General features: G+C 41.0%; 1 protein-coding gene and 1 long non-coding RNA gene across 4 annotated transcripts; both read right to left on the bottom strand.

Moving 5' to 3' along the window:
- Nucleotides 1–7,731: 7,731 nt before the first annotated feature.
- On the bottom strand, nt 7,732–20,259 carry capn12 (calpain 12). 3 transcript variants are annotated; one of them, XM_032546079.1, is made up of 23 exons: nt 20,024–20,253; nt 19,741–19,949; nt 19,398–19,467; nt 18,685–18,803; nt 14,348–14,481; nt 14,041–14,212; nt 13,880–13,963; nt 12,601–12,686; nt 12,437–12,514; nt 12,196–12,368; nt 11,857–12,116; nt 11,760–11,771; nt 11,590–11,669; nt 10,917–11,039; nt 10,005–10,041; nt 9,860–9,931; nt 9,730–9,775; nt 9,426–9,487; nt 9,226–9,294; nt 9,063–9,141; nt 8,853–8,969; nt 8,276–8,328; nt 7,732–8,180 (listed from the first exon to the last, which is right to left on the bottom strand). In XM_032546079.1, exons 1-23 carry the CDS (start codon nt 20,160–20,162, stop codon nt 8,154–8,156), a joined length of 2,301 nt encoding a protein of 766 aa, XP_032401970.1. In that variant the 5' UTR covers nt 20,163–20,253; the 3' UTR covers nt 7,732–8,153. The 3 variants fall into 3 exon arrangements, 2 of the variants coding, with proteins under 2 accessions (XP_032401970.1, XP_032401971.1); XM_032546080.1 differs by having other exon boundaries at nt 20,028–20,134; XR_004336630.1 differs by lacking the exons at nt 7,732–8,180; nt 8,276–8,328; nt 8,853–8,969; nt 9,063–9,141; nt 9,226–9,294 and having other exon boundaries at nt 9,373–9,487; nt 9,582–9,775; nt 20,024–20,259.
- LOC116708232 (uncharacterized) lies at nt 14,660–18,677 on the bottom strand. The gene is made up of 2 exons (XR_004336631.1): nt 16,515–18,677; nt 14,660–16,376 (listed from the first exon to the last, which is right to left on the bottom strand). It is a non-coding gene; the product is annotated as an uncharacterized LOC116708232 (long non-coding RNA).
- Nucleotides 20,260–20,820: the final 561 nt, after the last annotated feature.

Here is a 20,820-nt window from a genome sequence, read left to right on the forward strand (position 1 = left end):
GTACTTCACTGCAGTATTTCAAAACATTATTGTACTTTTAGTTAATGGGCACAAACTTCTTGGTAACTTCTATTCTTATATACCCAAATAAACACAAAACAGCTGAACAAATTACAGAAAATAACTTTCGTTTATAGAAATTCCTTGAGGCTTCAAGCAGAGCAGTTCAGCATCTGGACGTTGTATTGCAGATGCCTAAAGATGAATTGCAATTGCCTTAATTATATAAGAGATGCTCTTCTTAGGATTTACAAGAACAAGGAAAAAACCACAAGGAATATGTGCAATTAGATAATCATAACTTTTACCAATAAGATTGCAATCACAGTGTTTTATTATTGTGCAGCTGTAGCATTGATCAGTTGCTCTTTCACTCATTTTCAGTTCTTTTTTGAGTGTTTATTTAACTCCTTAATTCTACACTTATGAGTTAGTAAAACATACACTCAACATAACATAAACACTTGAGGTTTAAGTCAGTGTTTTGTTTACACGTAGCAGGCAACTTAGCAAAGAATCTTCAGCTTTGTTCCAAATAGTCTGTCACAGAATCACAATTTAGCCTGATCACTTTCTTAAAATACAAAGGTGACCATGGTATGACAGACAAGATGTCACCCAAAAACTTGTCCTCATAATTAACTAAAAATTAGTTTGTCCACTCCGCCGGTGAAGTGCGCAGCAACAGGGAGTGGGGAAGCATGCAGTGCAAATCCGGGTGATAGGAATCGTTGTGTTGGATGAAGCAGTAACACCAAAAAGGGCCTCACAAAGTAATTTACATTCATCTTATTGGCAACTGCAGGGCGTTGAGGCTTGACTGCAGCTCCCGGCAGCATGTTCTTTACGCGCCCTATGGAGTGAGGCCTACATCTCTGGCCATAACTTTTAGCCTGCGATTAGCTTTCCTCATGTCTGCAGAGATCATGTTTAAAATACAAAAACAAAACAACACTCCAACAGCTTCACTCAGCAGTACATATAAAGAAAACACAATATCATCAAATTGATCATGGTAATTATTCGTGGCCAAATAAGCAGTTCAACTGAAGAAACGGATTTAGCTTAAAACTAAATAGTTCTAGACAGCACTAAACTTCCTGTTTGCTCCAGAGAGGCTTTACATTTTAGTTTAGTTTAGTTTGTTTTGTTTGCGTTCACTGCCCCCTGATTTATTGTCATTCTGGGTAGTGATCCATCACTGTTGATGAAGATCAGCAGAAGGAAGTTTTAGAATTAAAGCGTTAGAAAGTGAAGAGTGGTTTGAAACACTGAACTGTTTTTTATTATTATATCTCATTCATGATGAGATTCGATGACATTATTTAAGCATCTTTTTGGGGGGGTTGATTGATGTTCATTTATCACCATCAAACATTATCAAATCTATCCACTTTGATTATATTTCTCTAATGCGTGCAGAAATATATTCAAAACCAAAGAGACGAGACGAACATCTGAAAGTATTTTGTTGTCTTTTTTTGACCTTTCCAACTTGTAAAAAGTGGTACGAGTTAAAAAAAAGTGTTTCAGTGAGCTCTTACATCACCGTGTGTTTCTGTGGTCACCCACTGTTTACAACAATCTGCCACTGAGTTGATAAATACCAACAACGGGACGAGGAACACAGAGCAGAGCGAAGCGGAGAGGTGAATAATGTAGATGCAAATAGTGCTCTTTGCATCTCAAATGACCAGCCCTCAGTCTTCACGACATGTCAATAAACGCGCAATAAATACGCCCCGCGTTCCCAAGCCAAAACACACTCGCATCCTAAAATACCGCGGCTCTGACGACTGAGATAGTACCGCTCGTCAAATTTATGCGTGAGCGAACCCAGGCTAAATTTACTGCCAAGCGAGCCAACTTACGCAATCCCTCCCTGGTCTCCCTCCTGTCTGTTCGGTGGCTTCAGAGTCTTGCATCTCAAAGTATCCCAGCCCTCCCCAGGATCCCACCCCCACAATACACGCTACAACTTTGACACTATTCCTGTAGCAGCACAAAAATACCAGCACCTCCAAGAACAGACGCCGAGCCCGTCAGAGCATCATCACATCCCACATGGCAGCTGGGAGGGAGAGAGAGAGAGAGAGAAGGAAGGAGAGCAGGTGGAGAGATGAGCACAACTGCTGTTGAGAAATAAAGAATCAACAGAGAAACTCAGGCTTTTCTGTTCGCAGCTTTTAATCCAGGCAGATCTGATGCAAACTGTTTCTCTACGCTTTGATCTGGATCAGCTCTCCTCCTCTCAGACAGCTTGTGCAAAGCTTCTGATTCACTTTTAAGACGCAACGTGGAGTCACCTCAACACCAACTCATAGAAAACTTTAATAACGTTTAGGAAATCTTCAGTTTAATCCGCTACATTATTGGCATAAAGTTGCAAAGGTGCAGTCATAAGGAGGAAATTATTATATGACATATAAAATGATTAAAAAAAAAAAAACAGCTTGGGTGCACATGTTTGAATTTTTTGTTAATCCCAAAGGTTCAGCTTAGAAGGTCGAACCTTGAATACTTTTGTTGAGTCAGTACGTCACAGGGTCTCCTCCCAGTGAGACCCAGAACACGCTGGAGGTGGATGCACTTTTTTCTTTTTCTGCCGTATTTCTTTCTGGATATTTGATTCACTCTTTATACCAGAGTTGGTCGATTTATTGTGAATTATGTTGATTTACTGGCACAGTTTACAAATTTCCAACTGAGTTGTGGATGGAGTTTTGGGAAACCAATCCCAGCATCTTAATCTAAGCCAACTTTGTTTGTTTCAAAACAAGCACTGGTGTGTACACCCTCCTCAAGCTCTGACTACATAATGCTATGTTCTTAAAGGGTGCGGGGGGATTACGGAAAATCGACTTTGTTTATCTTTATATCTTGTTCTAATGTGATTTCCTCATCAAAAACACAACTGGAGTGCTTCTTTGATTCTTTCATAAATGTTTGAGAAATCCTTGAATTTTCCCCTGGCAGCCAGTCAGGGTTAGCCAAGCACTTGCTCCCACAAAGCACTGCTTTTTCCACAACGCCATTCCTCACAGATCTCCCCTCCCCAATCAGCTCCTCCAGACTAGCGACAGCAGCAGCAATTAGGAAACACCTGGTGGAGCTGCTCAAGTGTGCTTGGTTTATTAAATGACCCACAAGCTCCTAAGAACTGATGCAAACGGCATAATGAGAAGCATTGTTGTGATGATGACCTGAAGGCGGAAAGAGCTTCTTAAAGAGACAGAGACCCAATTTCAAAGCGTCAAAATGCAAAGTCAAACTTCTTTTAAGTTATGTGTGATACAATATTTTTTATAGCAACTGGAGGCAACATGGTTAATTGATTGTGCTATAAAATTGCCTGGAAATTTTATAGCACGGTATCGTTTATAATGCCCCTTTAAATGCAAAATACTGTCAATGACTACATTTGACACAGGAAAGGACAAACATTAAGTTTAGTTAGAAGGTCTGAGTTTCTTTTATTTATGTAAATATTCATTTACATTAATATATGCTGTCTTGTATGACTTTTTAAATGTTCCTCACTCCAAGTCCCATTATCACATGACAAAACATCTTTTGGAGAGTTTCAGTATTTAAAAGTCAAACACATGTGTTGGATCTAAAGACAAAGTTCAACCGTAGCAGTGGCAGGCGGTCCTAAAAGAGAAAACATTTAGGGCTCTGCACACAGGTACAACTGTATGTTCAAAACGAATGAACAGATGTTGTGACTCCTTACATTTCAACATAGAGACATTCAATTTGTCCAGTTCTCCAGTTTAAGTCTCAGTACCTGTAAACCACAAATGACATCAGCTGCAGCTTCTTGCTGATTGTCAGTAACCACGCTGACGGCATACGGAGAACGAGGCTGCTGAATGTTGAGAACATCGGTGCGACTCTTGCGATGTGACTCGCGTCGCTCAAATAATAGACGCTAGGAAACGAGGAGGAAGCCCAAGGCTCTGAGACCAACACAGGAATCAGTGAAACAGGTGAAAGTGAAAAAGAGTGCAAATCCCTGAAAAGACTCGTAAGACTCAGTGGGTTCTTTCTTTTCTCTCTCTCTCTCTCTCTTTTCTTGTTCTCCTCCTCTCTCTCTCCATCACAATGTCGATGGATGGTTGCTGAGGGCAACCTGTGTGTACTCACCTAACGATGAACAGGAAGCGCTGTGTGAGTGAAGCGGCTATTTATAGCAGCATGTGTAGAAAGGACATTGGCTCACGGGTGTACCTGTGTGTGGGGGGGGGGTGGGGTGGGTGTGTGTGTGCGTGGGCAGGGGTGTGTGTGTAGATGCAAGCACCTGTGATTGTGTGTATGACAGAGAGAGAGAGAAAGCAGCCAGTATGTAACAGGGAGGAGGAGGATGCAGATTGTGAGACTCAGACGTTTACTAGAGAGAACAGGAGGGGAGGATGATGGTGGGGAGGTGAAGGATGGATGGAGGGAGTGAGGGAATGCAGTGGAGGAGGGGGCGAGTGTGTGTTGACGCTGTACGTGGCGTCAGCGCGATAAGAATAGAGATGGTGCGTATAGCTGAGACATCACCCTCACACTCTCTGTAGGGCAGGCGGTACTCACTCCGAGTGTGTGTGTGGGTGTGCGCGTGAGTGTGAGTGTGTGTCGGTGGGCACATGTGTGTACCCAGATATTTCCCAGAGTATGTTGATGTGGACATAGATGAGTAAACTGTTACACAGATTTTTAAAAATTATTCATTTATTTGCCTGTTATATAAGCGCAGTTATGTGACCATGTTTTTCCACGTTTGGTTTATAGGAACGCATTTTATTTATGTAAAGGAAATCTAAAGTGATTATGATATAGTATTTATTTTTTTATTTTAACTCCCTCCCCTCCCACTTGAAAATGTTCCTTTAAATCACCACAATACCATTGCAGCTTGTCGCCCACGCTAGAAAAAAAAAGAAAAGAAAATCACATTTATTTGAAAATAGTCTAATAAATGTCAGCTTTTTCTGAGTCAGCTTTTTATCCGAGTAGTTTAAAATTTAGAGAAAAAAAATAACATTTTGAAATTGTTTTGTGGCATAAAAAATATGTTTTATTTGCTTATTGCTGTAATATCAAATCAGTTTAACAACCGAAAGACTTCACCGGAGTAAATATTCAAATGATTAAATGAAGACTGGAATAAGAGAAACAACTGTGTAGATCCATCTACTCTCTTATAGAGCTCTTCTGCTTTTGCTTTCCTTGACACGCATTTACATTCAGATCATTGAATAAATATTAATATGGAAGATATTAAAAATTTGCACCAATGCAAACCTTTCTGGACCTTTGTTAAAAAAAAAAGAAAAGCAGTCCCCCCTAATTGTCTGCAAGTCTTTTATCACTGTGAAGGGATTTTGTTTCATCTTTCATTGGAGTATTACTGAAATAAGAGGACATTTCAAGCACAAGTCTTTAATTCAGTCAGATTTAAGTCAGGACTTTGACTGGACCGCACTAAAATCTTTCGGTTTTCTTTGACTACTCAGAGCTTACTGACAGGAAATCTTTCTCCTTTAGTATTTTCTCTTAGAGAATAGAATGGGTTCACCATCAAGCACCATGTTTGACTTCAGGTATGCTAATCTTCTTTTTCTGAAATCAGGAGTTAGGTTTCCATCGGACGTAACGGGACACAAGCTTTCCGAAAAGTTTAATTTTTTATTTTTTTTTTGATAAAGGTGAGCTTGGCCTTTGTGCTGCTTTTGGTCTGCGGTGGTTTTGGACAGGGCGCTCTGGTTTCTTATCGTTGAATCATGAACGCTGCTGACCTTAACTGAGGCAAGTGGGGCCTGCAGGGAATAGCTTGTTGTTCTGGGTTCTTTCGTGACCTTCTGGATAAATCGTTGCTGTGCTCTTACAGTCATTTTGGTCGGCTCCCAGAAAGGTTTTCCAATAACGCGTAATGTGGTTCACTGGAGTCACGAAGCCTTAGAAATGACTTTGTAACACTTTGATGTCAGCAACCTTCTCAGGTTTTTTTTTTCCTTGCACTAGTGGCCTTTTATTGGCAGCTGCCAGACAGGAAATGGGCAGAGAGAGGAGTTGGGAAGACATGCAGCAAAGGTCCGAATGTTGGGAATCGAACTCAGGACTATAACGTTTATGACGCCTGTTCTACCACGACACCACGCACCATCCTTCTCTGATTTGTTCTCAATTTAAACCTGATGTGTTGGGGATTTTCTAGATTTTTTTTTTTATGGTGGCTGATTTTTAGACCTTTGCTGAGGTAGATAATATTGGCTTCACATGTATCGGCCAATAAATGACAAAAAACGTTTCAAAAATAAAAAAAAATATCAAGAAAACTGGTGGCAATGAGTTGTTTCACCCCTAGTTAGCATTCGTTTAATTATCCGACATATTAACTGTGGGAAACAAAAGTAATCTGTAAAGGTGCTAATACTTTTTCATACCACTGTATTGTCACTAAATGTATCTCAGGAAGGAAGCATTTATTTATAATAAAAAAACATTTCAAAAAAGGAAGGCTATATAAAAGTTAAAAAGACAGTTATGCTGCTCTAAAACTGACATCTATGACAGAAAAATTAGCTCACAGGACTCTTGTTCATTTTTTCAGATATTACTAAACAATTGTGCTTCATCAGCTGGATTCGCACCATGATCCAAACAGAGAGAGAGAGCGAGCGTTAGGTGAGGCTTCCTGTTTGGAGACATTTTAAGCTGCGTGCTCCTCTCCTTCTGCTGGTGCCTTCCATTAATGACTTTAATTCTCAGCTTTGCAACCATACTCCCCCTTGGAACCCAAAGACCAACCATCATAAAACCTCTTCCTGGCAGGGTGTTTACCACACCCTGCCAGGAAGAGTGTGGGAATAGCACGGCTACATCAGAAATTGCTATTAATTAAGATCAGAACTAAAATGGTTTCTTGGCCATTTTCAATAAAAACTTTTTGTGTATAGAGAACGTTAGTGCCTTTAAGAATTAAATCTGTTTGTTTTATAACCAGCTTTTAACTGGTCGTGACCTTTCTTCCCCCTCCTTTTATTTAGTATCTTTTTTCAGATCTTGAACGTTGATGTTTTTAATAAAATAGTAAGAATGTAATTGGGTTTTTTTTTTAAGACTTCTCTAGTCAGGAAAGGAAACAATCCGCTCTGGGACCATAACGTCCAGGGGGTGGCAGTCGGGGTAGTAGAGGGGGGCACACTCCTCTAGGATTGGCTGGCTTAAAAATGCCAGCCAGGGCGTGCCGTAGTGGTGTAGGGGATAGCGCGACCCAAGTTTGGAGGCCTTGAGTCTTCGACGTGGCTGTCGCGGGTTCGATTCCCGGACCCCGGTGACATTTACCACATGTCTTCCCCTCTCTCCTTTTCTGTCAGCCTACTTTCATATAAGGGACACTAGAGCCCACAAAAAGACCCCTTGGAGGGGTAACAAAAAAACAAAAAAAGCCAATCATCTATCAAGCAGAATTACACAAAGGTATTTCAGCTTCCCAAGCTGCATTTTCTTTCAGACATTTTAGATATGATTAGCTAATTAGCTAAATTTTCCACAAATAATTTGGAGTTGAGCTCCAGGGAATCTGTGCGGGTCCTCCATGGTATGCCGTCATTAAGAGGTAAGAAAATAAGCAGAGAACGAAACAATGACATCCAAAAAGTAAAAATATAACAAAAGTCGGTTTCCTGGGAATAAAAACAGAGAAATAAAGAGGTTTTCAAGGTAGCAGGAGGAGCTGTATCGGTTTTAAAGGAAGTGTTGAAGACCTTTCCTAATTTTATTTAGATATGGGCAGAAAGTCATAACAAATATAAAAAGGATGCATCAAGTTTAACTGGCAAAAATCATGAAAATTTAAATCCAAGTCGGTTCAAAACTTGGAAGAAAAAAAACACTGGGTTATATTTAGTCGGCTAAATAAAAAACAAAAAGTTTGAATATGAAAGTGAAAGCTTGAAGCAGTCTATTTTTCTTTTTAAATTAAGAAAATAATTTCTAAAGAACTATTCAGAAATATTTAACCACTATTCAAGTTGTTGATACAAGAACAAGAAAACTTAAACGAAAAGAGCTTTTCTTGTAGAACACGTTACATTTTTGTTATTTTATCCCACTGACGGCTCGTCTCGCTCCATCTGTAGCTCATCTTCATGCTGCTCCCTTTACAGAGCCAGAAACCGAAGCAGCCACTGAGCAAAAAGGAGAGCAGAAAGCAGAAAGGTCCTGGTCAGATCTCGCCGGTCAGTGTGAACTCGTGATGCGAGGAAAACATTTCTCTACTCACAGAGTTGATGCCTCTGTCTTTCACCTCTGGGCTCGTCTCGACCTCAAACAGAGCTGAGGAGAAGGGAGGAACATATCACTGCATGTTGCGTCTTCTCAGAAAGACGACACACACACAAAAAAAGAAAATCATGCACATGCTAATTATCTCAAGAGCACTAATTAAATGTTCCAGGTAAAACACTAAACTGTAATTAACAGCTCAGAAAATAATTGACAGCGAGTGCTTAAGGAAAACAGAAATGATCTGAGGTATGTTCCGGCTGCAGGGATATTTTCCAGGTACTAACCCGATTCTTCGAGGCCCATTTCTTCCGTCCTCTGTTTTCAATTTTACTTTGTGTTTAAAAGGTTTAAATTAAGTTACCAGGGGAGATATTTACCCAGGAAACAAACCCTGGTAGGTAGGCTCTGCTAGGGTCTGTTTTACATTTGCAAGGATGTTTTGGGCAAAGTTGTGTCAAGGAAAAGTCTCCAACGAGACCAAGCGGCGCATTCCAGCCTTGAATAGTCAAAGAGCAGCATTTATTAGTTTGCGTGAGATCTATTCTACTTATTATTAACCAGGTGTGAGTTACCGAAGAGTTTGCGCAGCCTGGAGACACAGGAGACGAAGCCATGGAAGGACAGGTGAGGCTCTCCGCCCACAAAGCGCTCAGAAAGGAGCTGGACTACTTTGCCGTCACACGTCATTCCTGGCAAACAAAAAAGACAAGCAGAGGTGCAAATGCAGCAGCAGTCTGCGTGTTGGGGTGCGTGTTGTTGTCGTTTGGTGTTCCCGTTCATACCGACGGCTTCTAGTGCCAAGCTGAGCTCGAAGGGGCTGATGCTTCCAGAAGAGTCCTCATCGAACTGAACAAAGACGGACTGAAGAGGAAAAGAAACATTAGGGACAGAACCACAACCTTCTTTGTCCTTCTTAAGTAATGACCCTTCAGGTGTGAGCTTCACCTGCAGAGTGAGCAGGTCAGCCAGCACGGTCTCTGCTTGCTCACGGCTGAGAGTGGAGCGCCCCTCGGTCTGCCGACGGCGTTAAGACGACAGCGGGAGGTGAAGTTATGAGGACAGAGACAGTTTGTGCGGCTGAGTGAGCCGTCAGTGGCACAGGAATACAAAAAGACAGGAAGAGTGAGTGGAGGACAAAAGGATACATCCTCTCCGAAGATGATCTGTCTGCACGTCTCCAGAGGCAGATGGCAACTTTTGTCAAACACTGTTTTTGGGACAGAAAGACGGGACAGTGGTGAAAGACAACAAGTGTCTATACTTCACATTCATAAACCAAGATAAGTTTATTTTTGCCTCACTATAGCAACAAGCCACCGTCTAGACGGATGACCTCTGATTCCACTCTTCATGTCATATTGCTGCTTTGGCGCCATCTAGTGGCTAAAAAGAACTACAGCAGCGTCCTTTGCCGACGATGAGAGCGTCGCATTAAATCACAGATCAAACCTGAGTTGATCAGCTCCATGATCCCTTGAGCGTTCAGCCTGTCATCCTGCAGGAGGAAAAACAAAAATCACAGTAAAATCCAAAATTTTTGTAATATATTGCTGAGGTCACGAAGGGGAGTAACCCTTACTGGGCCGGCCTTCTCATCAAAAGTCTTCTCAACTTTGGTTTGGTCCTCCGGGACGAGAGGAGCGGCCATAACCTGAGTGACAGGCACAGTTTAACCCAATCGGTCAGGAGGAATCTCTTGAAGCCGAGTGTGTGTGTAAACTCACTGGCAGGTAGTCAGAGGAGCAGGTGAAGTCCTGAACCCTGGACATGAAGGAAAACAGCAGATTTCCAGTGAATCTCTTTAAAGCCGTTCTTTATTTGAAGCCCACTTCACACTGCAAGATTCTGTGCAAGAGCCCGACATGTTAATTTGGCTTTAGCTTGTTCAATGAACCGTGTCGTCGCTGATGGTCCTCTGCCTGATCAGGGCTTCATGGCGTGTCCAAGTCGCTACTGTCCCAGCTGGGTTGTGTGACCAACTTTATGACATTGACGGAAACAAAGGTGGAAGAGTTCAAGTCGCTCAAGTAAAGTGTCAAATCGCTTTCGGGTCAATTTTTTACCAGCCAAGCACTTTGTGTAAACTAAAGTGCTTGTATTACACGTTTTCATAGGGGTTCGTCTATCCTTACATGATTTTCTAGAACAAGTTTTTCTTGAGAAGCTGGTGCTTTTCCCATGCGTCATAAAACAAAACTCTGGCTACAAGCTGGCTGCTCTGTCTTTTCTGCCAAATATCTTGCAGCTTCTTCACTCTCTGTTAATTCACAGCTGTTTTACTTCAACAGAAATGGCTGACAGTCTGTTGTAAGGTATTATAATTTAAGTCCTGAACACATGTTGTAGTTTAATGCACACTTCTGATAATAAATCCCATAATAAATCCCATAATCTAAGGTGGTTTATAATAAAGGCACCGAGTCTAGAGTCGGCTGTGAAGTTGTTTTGAGTTACCAAACCTTAAGAGACATATAAAGCTTATTGAGAGCTTTAGCTTACAAGAGAATCTGTCCAAAGTAACCCTAGCAGAATATTTGCAAGGATTCTCCTATAACCAATAGGTACATCCTGGATAGATGTCCAGTTGTTTACAGGACAGCACAAAGGATAGACAAAAAAAACATCCTTCAGCTCACCCAAGAGTGTTTCTTGTTTTGGAGAAAATGCGAATGAAGAACTCTCCCGGCTGGTTGGGTCGATAAGTGGATCCGACGATGACATAGTGACCCGGATCCAGACGCAGCTTCCTCCAGACGCCCCTGTGGAGGAAAGTTGGTTCCAGATCCAAAATCAAGAGGCATTTTATGAACAGTTCAGAGTATGGTGTAAAAATCTTAAGTCAGCCATAATTAGTTTAAAGGAGCAGCAAATGTTTAGAGAAAGGTCATCAGAAAACTTTAAAAAGCTTCTAGCAGTGTCCATTTTTTTTCTTGCTCATGCAAGCCAATGATCTCTACTTCAAACTTTTTAGATTACTTTTCTTTTGATTTAGACACATTTTCTAGGATGTAACAATCTTATATGAGATTGTTCTCAGACCCGGTGCAACTAATGAAACCCTTGATTGGCCTCCCCAGGTGTGTCCAGGGCCACACCTGGTTTCCAGTCGGGTGCTCTGATGAAGAAATGTGTTCAGGTACAAACGTGTTAAAACTGTGGTAGTCAACAAAAGATTTCTGTCAGATTACCTTAATTTAGTATGTAGAGGTTGTGATATAGGAAAAGTCTTTTCTCCTTGCTTTTGTACATTGAAGTTTCAATAAAGGTAAATCTGCTCCAGATTTTCAGACTAAAGGAAAACACTCTCACCTCTGGGCCTTGTATGTCCCAGAACGACCCACCGGACGGGTGTTCATGAAGAAGTTGCGGTCCAGGCAGGCACCTTGCAGCTACGGAAAGAAACAGACAAGTACAATTAAAACTTCATGGAAATATGAAATGACCTGAATATTACGTAAAGCAGATTGTTTATAACTTACCTCAGGAGGAACCTGAGAAAAAGAACGGTAACAGATGAGTTTAAGGGAGAACATGAGCTCGGATGTCCTGGATGTGACGGACTCGTTTAGTTCTGACCTTGTAGACGTGGAAAGCGATGTACAGGAAGTTGATCTTGTCGTTCTGCCGGCGGTTTCTCTGCAGCAGCTCCACCAGCACCGTGCAGTGCTTCTTCTTCTGCTTCTGCGTCTTGGCTTTGTTCTTCTCTTTCAGAACCCCCTCGCCCTTGTCGATCTCATCCTCCTCGCCGTCATTGTCGTCCTCCTCTTCCTCGTCCTCGTCTTCCTGGTCCTGCTCTCTGAGCACCAACTCGAACTGGGGGTTCTTCCAGAAGGACTCTGGTGCGAATTGAAAGAGAAAAGCAGCAGAGCTGCGGTGGGTGTGAACGGATGAAGGCCGAGACCAGACCAGACGTACTGTTGTATTTGCGGCTGCCGCCAGCGGAGCTTCCTGACACCCAGGAGCCTTTGTGTTCGCTGATGGTCCAGGTGGACTGGCCGGTGGATGTGTCTCCGTCCTCCAGAGACTCTGGACTCACACTGCAGAGCTCCACGACGTTAAACATCGCGCTGAAGTCACCGGCGCTGATCCTGAAACAGGAGTTACAACCGGGTCACCTGCCGCTCCCACGGGTTAGAGTTTAGTCTCTCCTCCATACCAGAACTCCCCGTCTTCTTCCAGTTTGAGCTTGATCCGCTGCTTCTCCGACTGCTCCGTGTCCGCCCACTCCTTGCACCTGCAGTGATGAACGCAAGCAGAGGAGAAACTCGGGCTGTGCAAACATCCAGCGATCTGCTCCTCTCTTATTTGTCTCTTGCTCACTTGTCACTCCAGGAGCCGCAAAACTCAACAAAACCCCACGGGTTCCTCAGCTTCAGCAGCAGAACCTCCTCCGGTCCTTTTGCTACCTAAAACATTAACAGGACAAGGAAGGAGGAATAAATGAAATCCAAACGCTTCACTGCAAAAACACAAATTCTTACTTGATCTTTTTGTCTAGTTTCTAGTTCAGATATCTCAGTACCCTTGAAATAAGACGGAAAGGTAACTTTTCAGTAACATATAGGAGCTTTAAGTAATTAATTCCTTAGTATTGATTAAAAAAAAAGTACTAGTTCCAGTGACATATTTGGAACTATGTCATTCACTTATATGACATAGTTTCACTTATAACAAGACATTTTCCCCTTTTAATAAAAGAAATTATCTACATGTGGAGCTATTACTTTTTCATCAATGTTAAGGAATTATTTACTTAGAAAAAGCTCCTATATCTTGATAAAAAGTTACTTGTGAGTTAGTTCTAAGATATTTGCTCTAGAAACTAGAAAAAAAAAAGGTTTTGTATTTTTACAATGTTTCGAGAAGTCACATCAATGATGAAAAAATAAATAAATAAAATGAGCTTTGAGGGCGTGGGACAACCAGAATTCAGGTTAAGATGATTGCAATTGAATAATGGAAACAAATTTAAACTGAAGTTCCTGTTGAGCATCATCATATAAAGTGCAATTCACAGATAAATAGGAAAAGTTCATGTTCGCTCAGTGGTAAATGTGTCTTATAGTCAGAATATCTAAAAAGTAGACTTTAACATAAGCAATTATTTATTTTATCGTTCCATGTTTTTGTCAGTTTTTTTACAAATGTGGAAAGATACTGTTGCCGTATTGAAACTCAAATTTTGCATTATTTCTTGTTTTATTGGTCCGATGTAAAATAAAATAAAATAAAATTAAAATTAAACTTAAACTTCATGTATTCATTAGCTGTGAGTGAAAATAAATCTTTTTTTAACAGAAATAAGAGCTTGGAAACATCAGTCTGTGTGTAATTAATGTCCATCATTCAGTCGAAGGATTTACTGAAATTAATTAACCTTCTTATAATATTATAATTTATCTGATATGACTGTATATCCTTTCATTTTGAAAATGTGTTAACAACATGTTAAAAGTTCTGTCGTTTTAATTTCACAATTTAAACATTTCGGTTCAGAATGAATATTTCAATCAGTACAAAGTCAGACGATTGAAAGAGAAATGTGAAAACTGTGTAGAAGTAAACCCAGACGGCAGCCTGACTCCTGGGTTTTCCTCACCTTGTTTGTGTCCGTGATGGCGTAGGCGTGGCCCTTTACCAGCCCGTCCGCCGTCACCTTACCGACCTCGGCGTAGCTCGAGGCCTGTTAAGGGAGATAAAAGCTTCTCAGCGGGGAAACGTCTCGACTTCCAGCGGCGTGGCATCAAACGCTCGGAGTACCTGGATGAAGCAGCTGAGCAGGCTGCCTCTGGACAGAGAGGCGGTCAGGATCCTCCAGAGGACCGGAGGGGTGCGGGACGCGACAGGAAGAGAGTACGCGATGCCTCCCGTGAAGTCCTCCATGCCCTCCGAGATGTTGCCGCCCTTCAGGCTCCCGTAGGAACCCACCAACCTGCAACAGAAGGTGAGGCGTTCATCTGCACCGGCTGAGAGTTTGACCGATGAAGGGACACACACACATACACTGAGTGTGTGGGTGATCACAGTCATTACAGCACAGGAACATATGCTGCTAGTGGCAACTGACTTGGCATAGGCCTTCTCCACCAGGGCGCTCCAAAACTCGTTGCGGGTGCGAGAGTAGCTGAAGAGCAGACGGCCTTCGCGCACTGGCAGCCTGTCATCCACAACCACCTCCACCCACTCACCATACTGCCAGAACTGCACAGAGAGAGAGAGAGGAGAGGAGGGGAAGACTGGATGTGATGAGTCAGGAGGAATTACGCAGAGCGTGAACTTTGTGTTCAAAGCCCCAATTTGTACCGCAATATTTTACACATTTAAAAAGTCCATTGGTTAGAAATCTGTCAGAGAAGAACACCTCTTCACTTCATGTTTCTTTGTTTTCATTAAAATATCTGAGAGAAACAAAGTTGCTGAATAATACTGCTTGTAGAAAAGCTCTGACATTTACTCTGAATTTGCATTTTGCAAAGGCTAACCGACTTCTTTTTGGATTAAAGTATGTCTGAAAAGAGTAAAACAGTTTTAAGGCAGTTTTCCCAGTCGCTCTGTATTTGTACATCTTCCCATCTGGTCTGATCAGCTTCCCTGTCATTTCTAAAAAAATATATATAGATAAATAAAATCACCACAGCATTATGCTGTTACATTGCACTCATCAAAATGTAATGTTTGTTACTGTGCAATGTTTTCTATGACTTTGTATTTTTATGATGTCAAGCACTTTGGACTGCCTTGTTGCTGAAATGTTCTATATAAATAAACTTGATTGATTCATTGTGGTAATAATGACAAATATAAGTACAATAAGCATACATGTTTATTATTTATTTGTTAAGAAAATAAAGGCTTCAGAGTAAAAACAAATTACATATCCAATAAAAATCAAAAACATTAAACTGCAAACAGATGGGTGCTTTACATATTAATGTCTTAGACAAGATCTGTGGATTGTGTTGTATGTTGAAAGAAGGATTAATAAAACTAATCAAATTAAAAATAGCTAACTTAATGCCTAAATGATGTGAGATTTTTGATCAAGTGCAAAATTGAAAGTTTTGGACCTGAGGTTTGACCTGTGACCAGAAAGGAAAATGTTTGTGAGCTGGAGCCACGTCTAGAGTTCAGAGCAGGCGTTCAGTGACAGTTTTATGATGTCTTTTAACCTGACTCACTGCAGGAAGTGTTTCTGAAAAACCTCGGCAGCTGGGTTCCTTCATGATTTTACCTCCTGTCTTTGTGCCGCTTCTGTACAATATGAGTGGGCTGAGCACACAGCCTTGTGGAGTACCTGGGCTCATGGTCCATGTACAAGAGATGTTTTTTATTTTATTTATTTATTTTTTTTTACAAATGTTGGGGTCTAAATTGTTTTGTTTTTGCAGGTGCACCTGTGAGGCGTTCAGTGTCTGGGGAAAGTCATCCTGACTCAGTGGATTCAGTTGGTGGTTTTATTAGTGTCGTACTTTTTAATCTGGATCCAAATCAAAATTTACTATAAATGATAAATAAGACATTCTCGGCCTAAAGGTTCCTGGTCACCGGCTGGCGTCATTCTGACACCATTCTGCACATAAAAACAAAATAATGATACATCTTTTGGTAGAGCTTTCTGAAATTTTCCTGGCTGCATTATTTGTGACATTTTGTGTGTGTCATGGTGCTAGCTGGGTTTCTGGGAGTAGCTCACAGCAAGCCTGGACTGGTCTTCAGTGACTGCTGCTGTGTGTGGTCCTGCATGGCGTAACTCACACTGTTGGGACATAAACCTGTTTGGATGATGAAACTCTGAGGGCAACTCTGTTGGCAAGTCTGAATAAAACAGCAGTAGCGGTGAGATTCGCATTAGAATACATTTCCTGGAACTTTCTGCAGGTCCTCTGGAGTAACAGACACACACCTGTAAAGTGAGTGTGTGTGAGTGGATTTGTCCCAGGAGGAGCCACTCTGTGCACGTCCAGGCTGCTCTCTGCGGGTGAAACGAGCCCCTGCCCTGCTTGTTCAGTCACGCCACATTCTCCCCTCTGAAGGTCCAAAGCTCCGGGGCGAAATCGTCGCCCGATCGTCTGCTTGTTGTTGTGAACGCGAGATGTCTGCCGAGATTAATCGTATTGATCTGAGCGGGTCGGAGCCTGAGAGTGTTGATTTTAATCACAATGTCTAATGAGCTGATGGAGATATGGGTTTATGCTTTTCTCTGATGGAGCGATCGCTCACAGATGAGCTGGTACCTGTTCAAAGCTGCTGTTTGGCTTGAAGTGTCAGCAGCCAAATGAGCAGACGTCGCATTACGCTTCTCTGAAGTTATGGAGCCAAATCTGATAAAAATGTTAATAAATTGAAAGAATCTGTTACCTGAAGCAAACAGCTGATTTATGCTGTTCATAAATCAAAAGTAGTTGTTTATGAATAAACAGTGTGCTGATACCGTGTAAAAATATTAACTCATCTCTGATTGTTTATATTTTGTTTCCGTGGAGCTAAACTATCTCATATAGCTTAAACTATTGATCGATGCTGAACGTTATGGTTGCTTTTTACTCTTTTTCTGCCCAATCTAAGAAAAGTCAAGAACTGATGATGCAAATCACTTCAAAGGGAACAAAAACATTGGTTTACACACCAGTTTCATTGGGATGTCAGGTATTTCATGTTTTCATGTTCATACTCTGAATTACTTAAGTTGCATTAAGTTTCAGAAAGGTGATTTGAACTTCATAGGTCGTGACAGGAATTCAGTTTCAGGTTTTTAAAGTATTCATTAGAATAAAAATCATGTACTTTTTTTTATCTATTTTTTTTTTTACATATTTAAGAAACCATGCATTAACTTTACTGCCAAGTAATTCAATAATTTGCCTTTCCACAGGTCTGAACATGAGAAACATTTCCTTCTTAATCTGTAGGATTTCATACCAGAACTCACTTTTACAGCTTAAACTCGTCCTGGAATATTTTCCACAATCTTTAAGAGAAATGTTGACCATTCTTTCAGAGGAGTATCAGTGAGGTCAGACACTGATGTTGGACGAGAACGCCAACACTATGGGTTGAGGTCAGAGGGCAGGTGTCTGTGTTTTGACCATTTTTGTTGTTGTTTATTTATGTTTGCTTGAGTTCTTTATTGTTTTAACAGTGATGTCATATAGTTTCATCTATTTGCTTTTTGTTTCTAATTAATTGTTATGCTCTGTTCTTTGTGCATTTGACACGTTAACAAATATTTGTTGAAGCCGTCTGCAAGGTGCTGGATTTTATCCACCTGTGGTCGTGGGAGACATAGATTTTTTTCCACCAGGGACAGTATATGATATTTTGATTTTGATCTTCAAAGTAAAAAATGGCTCTTCAGATGTTACTTTTGAATTCCAGTTTAAATCTTATCTTTAATATCCAGTGACGCTGATAATTGTGGATGATGCTGTTTGAATGGGCTCAGGTAGGTACAGAATTTGCCAAAGACATTTTCCAACATTTAGCAGTGATGTACATTGTGGTTGTACAATTGTGCAAACTGATGATGATCAATAGTGAACTGTAATTAATTTGTCTCTTTTCATGGCTAAATGTGTTTTTAGTGTAACTCAGGGGTCTGACAGTAAAACCATCTAGAGAGATTCCCTTTCCACTAAATCAGTTAAACTTTTGAAAGTAAATCTAATTATTTCTTGACTTATGTTTTGTTTCTGTTCTTTATGCTGCCCCTAAATTCAGGATGATGTTTAATAAAACTGCTGTCATCAACTCTATGTGTTAGTGTTGTCTTTAATTAAAAGTTAAACAATTTGCTGATCACTGCTTAAGAATTGTGATAATGTTGTAAGTTCATTATGTTTCATTAATGAAACTGAACTGAATGTGTTGCTCATGCTCTAAAATTAAATTGCCATAGTGGTTTTATTATTATTATTATTATTATTATTATTATTATTATTATAGTAGTAGTAGAAGTAGAAGTTGAAGTAGTGGTAGTAGAAGTTGCATTAGTAGCTATAGTTTAAGTAAATAGAAGTATAAGTTGCCTTTGTAATAGAAGTAGTAGATATTAAAAGTAATCAAACATACAGTACATTGTTATTATTAATATGATTATTATTATGTTTAGTGTTTTTTGTGCTAAATATAATTATTATTATCATTGACATGAATAACTAGACGGAGTAGTCATTTATATTTATTTATAAAGCAACTGCTACTACTGCGCTCTGAGTAGTAGTATAGTTTTGTAATAGTAATAAAATCTTTGATGATTGATTTTTATCATTTTCCTTCAGAGTGGTTCGGTTAATTTTTCTTAAATCTGACCTGTTTGTCACCGACGCTGGGTTTGAAGCTGAGGACGAGCAAAGCCAAAGCAGGAGGCGATTAAAGATGGAGGTCGGGGTGTGAGTCTTTACTCACCCTGAAATGGAAGATCCCTGCGTACGAATCCGACAGGCTCTGGTTGGGGGGAACCACCTTAGCAAAGAGCTTCGAATGGACAGTGAGCGAGGAGAGGGCAGCCAGCAGCCAGCAGTCACCTGGCGAATAAAACAAACGCACAGTCCAGTATGAAGCAATGACATCTTTGGACTTCTGGTATTAGTCTAAAGTGATTGCATGTTTTTATATTTTAGGTTTTGCATGCTGTATGTCCCACTGTCCTGCAACAAAAAGCCACATTCCTCCCTGAAAGCAAACATCTGCTCTGTTGCCAGAGGTGCTGCAGGAACCGTCTGCATCTGCGCGCCTCTCGGAAAACACATCCTGGTTTTGCAAGTTTTAAAGAAAACCACATGTTTGTAGAAGAGGCTGCAGGAGGTGATTGATCTGTATTTACACATGTCTGGAGACCAAACTCGTCATTCCACAAATCCCATGAATGGAGACAATTTGATGTTGTGCAGAAAACCCTTTTATTATTATTAATTGTTTATAGAAAACAGGCCTAGTAAAATCACAGAAAGGACTGGTCCAGTCCAATAAATACTTCTGCCTCCTTCTTTGCCAATACGAGCAAGCTGCATGTTCTCAAACTGTCTGACTGTTTGAAACACATAATTCACGGATTTAAATCCTCCGTGGAATTATGCAACGCTAGTTTATAAGAAATGCATTGTGATTGGTTCTCTTACCCAGTTGGCCCTGACAGATATCTGTCGTCCCAATGGTGTCCTCCACAAACAAGGCATCTGCACTGATTTCCTTAAGAAAAACAGCAACAGCAACTGAGACCATGAATGACTTAGTAAGAAGTCAAGACAGACTTTAAAAAATGCAAAAGTACAGATTCGGGGAGATAAGTAGAGATTTTGGAGAAAAATATTATACCAAATTTAGCTGACAAATTTGGGCAAGGTTTTTTAAATGTGAAAAGGTCTTGGCAAAACATTAGAGATACACTCTCAATTAGGGTTCATTTGTTAAAAATAATTTGTTAATTTGTTAAAAATATAAGACAATTTATGACTGTCACACCTTGGGTCGCTTCCATTTGATCTCCTTTGCTGGATTTGGATCTTTGGGCATCCCGATGGACTTCTGCTCAGCAGGAAAAGTGGGATCTGCAAACAGCTTCTTATCCTTCAGACACTCCTGCAGCAGAGCGTCGAAGTCCTGGTTCTGGAACTTCGCCGGGTTGTCGATGGAGCCGAGAGGGGCCGCAGCGCCGTCAGAAGCCATGTTGCCTGCAGGAGGAGGGAAACGCAACTGGTGAAAGATGCAAACTGAGAGCAGCTGGCATTTAAAGAGAAGCACACACCCACTGGATCCAAGGAGCGCCTCCCCGGCTCGGTCCAGACCAGAAAGGAATGCAGAGGCCCCGGGGCCCCAGAGGAGCTGGAGTCCCAGTAATGACTCGGTGCCAACGAGGGCTTTGATCTTTCTAATTTGACATCCATCAGCACCTGAGAGGACAGGAAGAAGAGTGTAAAAACAGCGGTCCTACTGTTAAAAGGCACTTCTTCCAGCTTTCTCCTTAACTCAGCTTTTTTTTTTCTTCTTGTTTCTGTGTATTATCATCTCCAGGTAGATCCAGCTCAGGGTGTTTCTGTGTGATAATCTACACCCAGATTCCCAGAAAATACAGATACCTGTTTTTTCATGTTTAAAATCTGATCCTTGCAGCTCGAACGCCACACCCACACATAGAAAAAACAATTAAAAAAAACCTTTACTTGAGTATTCGCTGGACAGAGAAACAGCAATCTACACATTAAATTTGCTGTTTTTATTTCATGCTTCACTTTCTAGGGTAATTAGATGAGTGTTCGTGATCCATCGCTTCTTGTTTCCCCTGGGGCGAAATAAGAGGTGACACGTTCTCTTCAAAAGGGGAAAGATGAGAGGATGTGTCATGGAAAACTGGAGCAGAGCGTCATCTTGGGGTTCCAAAACAATCATTAGGTGACATCTACATACAAACCGGTTGTTTGGTTGTGATGCCAAAGGGAATAGTTGTCTGCTCAGGATGTTAAGAGAGGTGAGGGAAAAAAAAGTAATGCAGCCTCATGTCGGTAGAAAGTGGCATCATGTAGTGATGAATGTGAAAACCATATT

The sequence above is a fragment of the Xiphophorus hellerii genome, chromosome 18 (assembly GCF_003331165.1).
Source record: "Xiphophorus hellerii strain 12219 chromosome 18, Xiphophorus_hellerii-4.1, whole genome shotgun sequence".
Classification (NCBI taxonomy): Eukaryota; Metazoa; Chordata; class Actinopteri; order Cyprinodontiformes; family Poeciliidae; genus Xiphophorus; species Xiphophorus hellerii.

Bases quoted from the DNA above. Each gene is read 5' to 3' on its own strand.
- capn12 (XM_032546079.1), bottom strand. From the start codon at position 20,162: ATGGATGTCAAATTAGAAAGATCAAAGCCCTCGTTGGCACCGAGTCAT. The intron at 11,040-11,589 runs GTGAGAGTGTTT...TTTCCTCCACAG, and splicing joins GGGACATACAAGGCCCAGAG to GGGCGTCTGGAGGAAGCTGC. The intron at 9,295-9,425 runs GTATCCTTTTGT...CGCCGTCGGCAG, and splicing joins AGATCATCTTCGGAGAGGAT to ACCGAGGGGCGCTCCACTCT.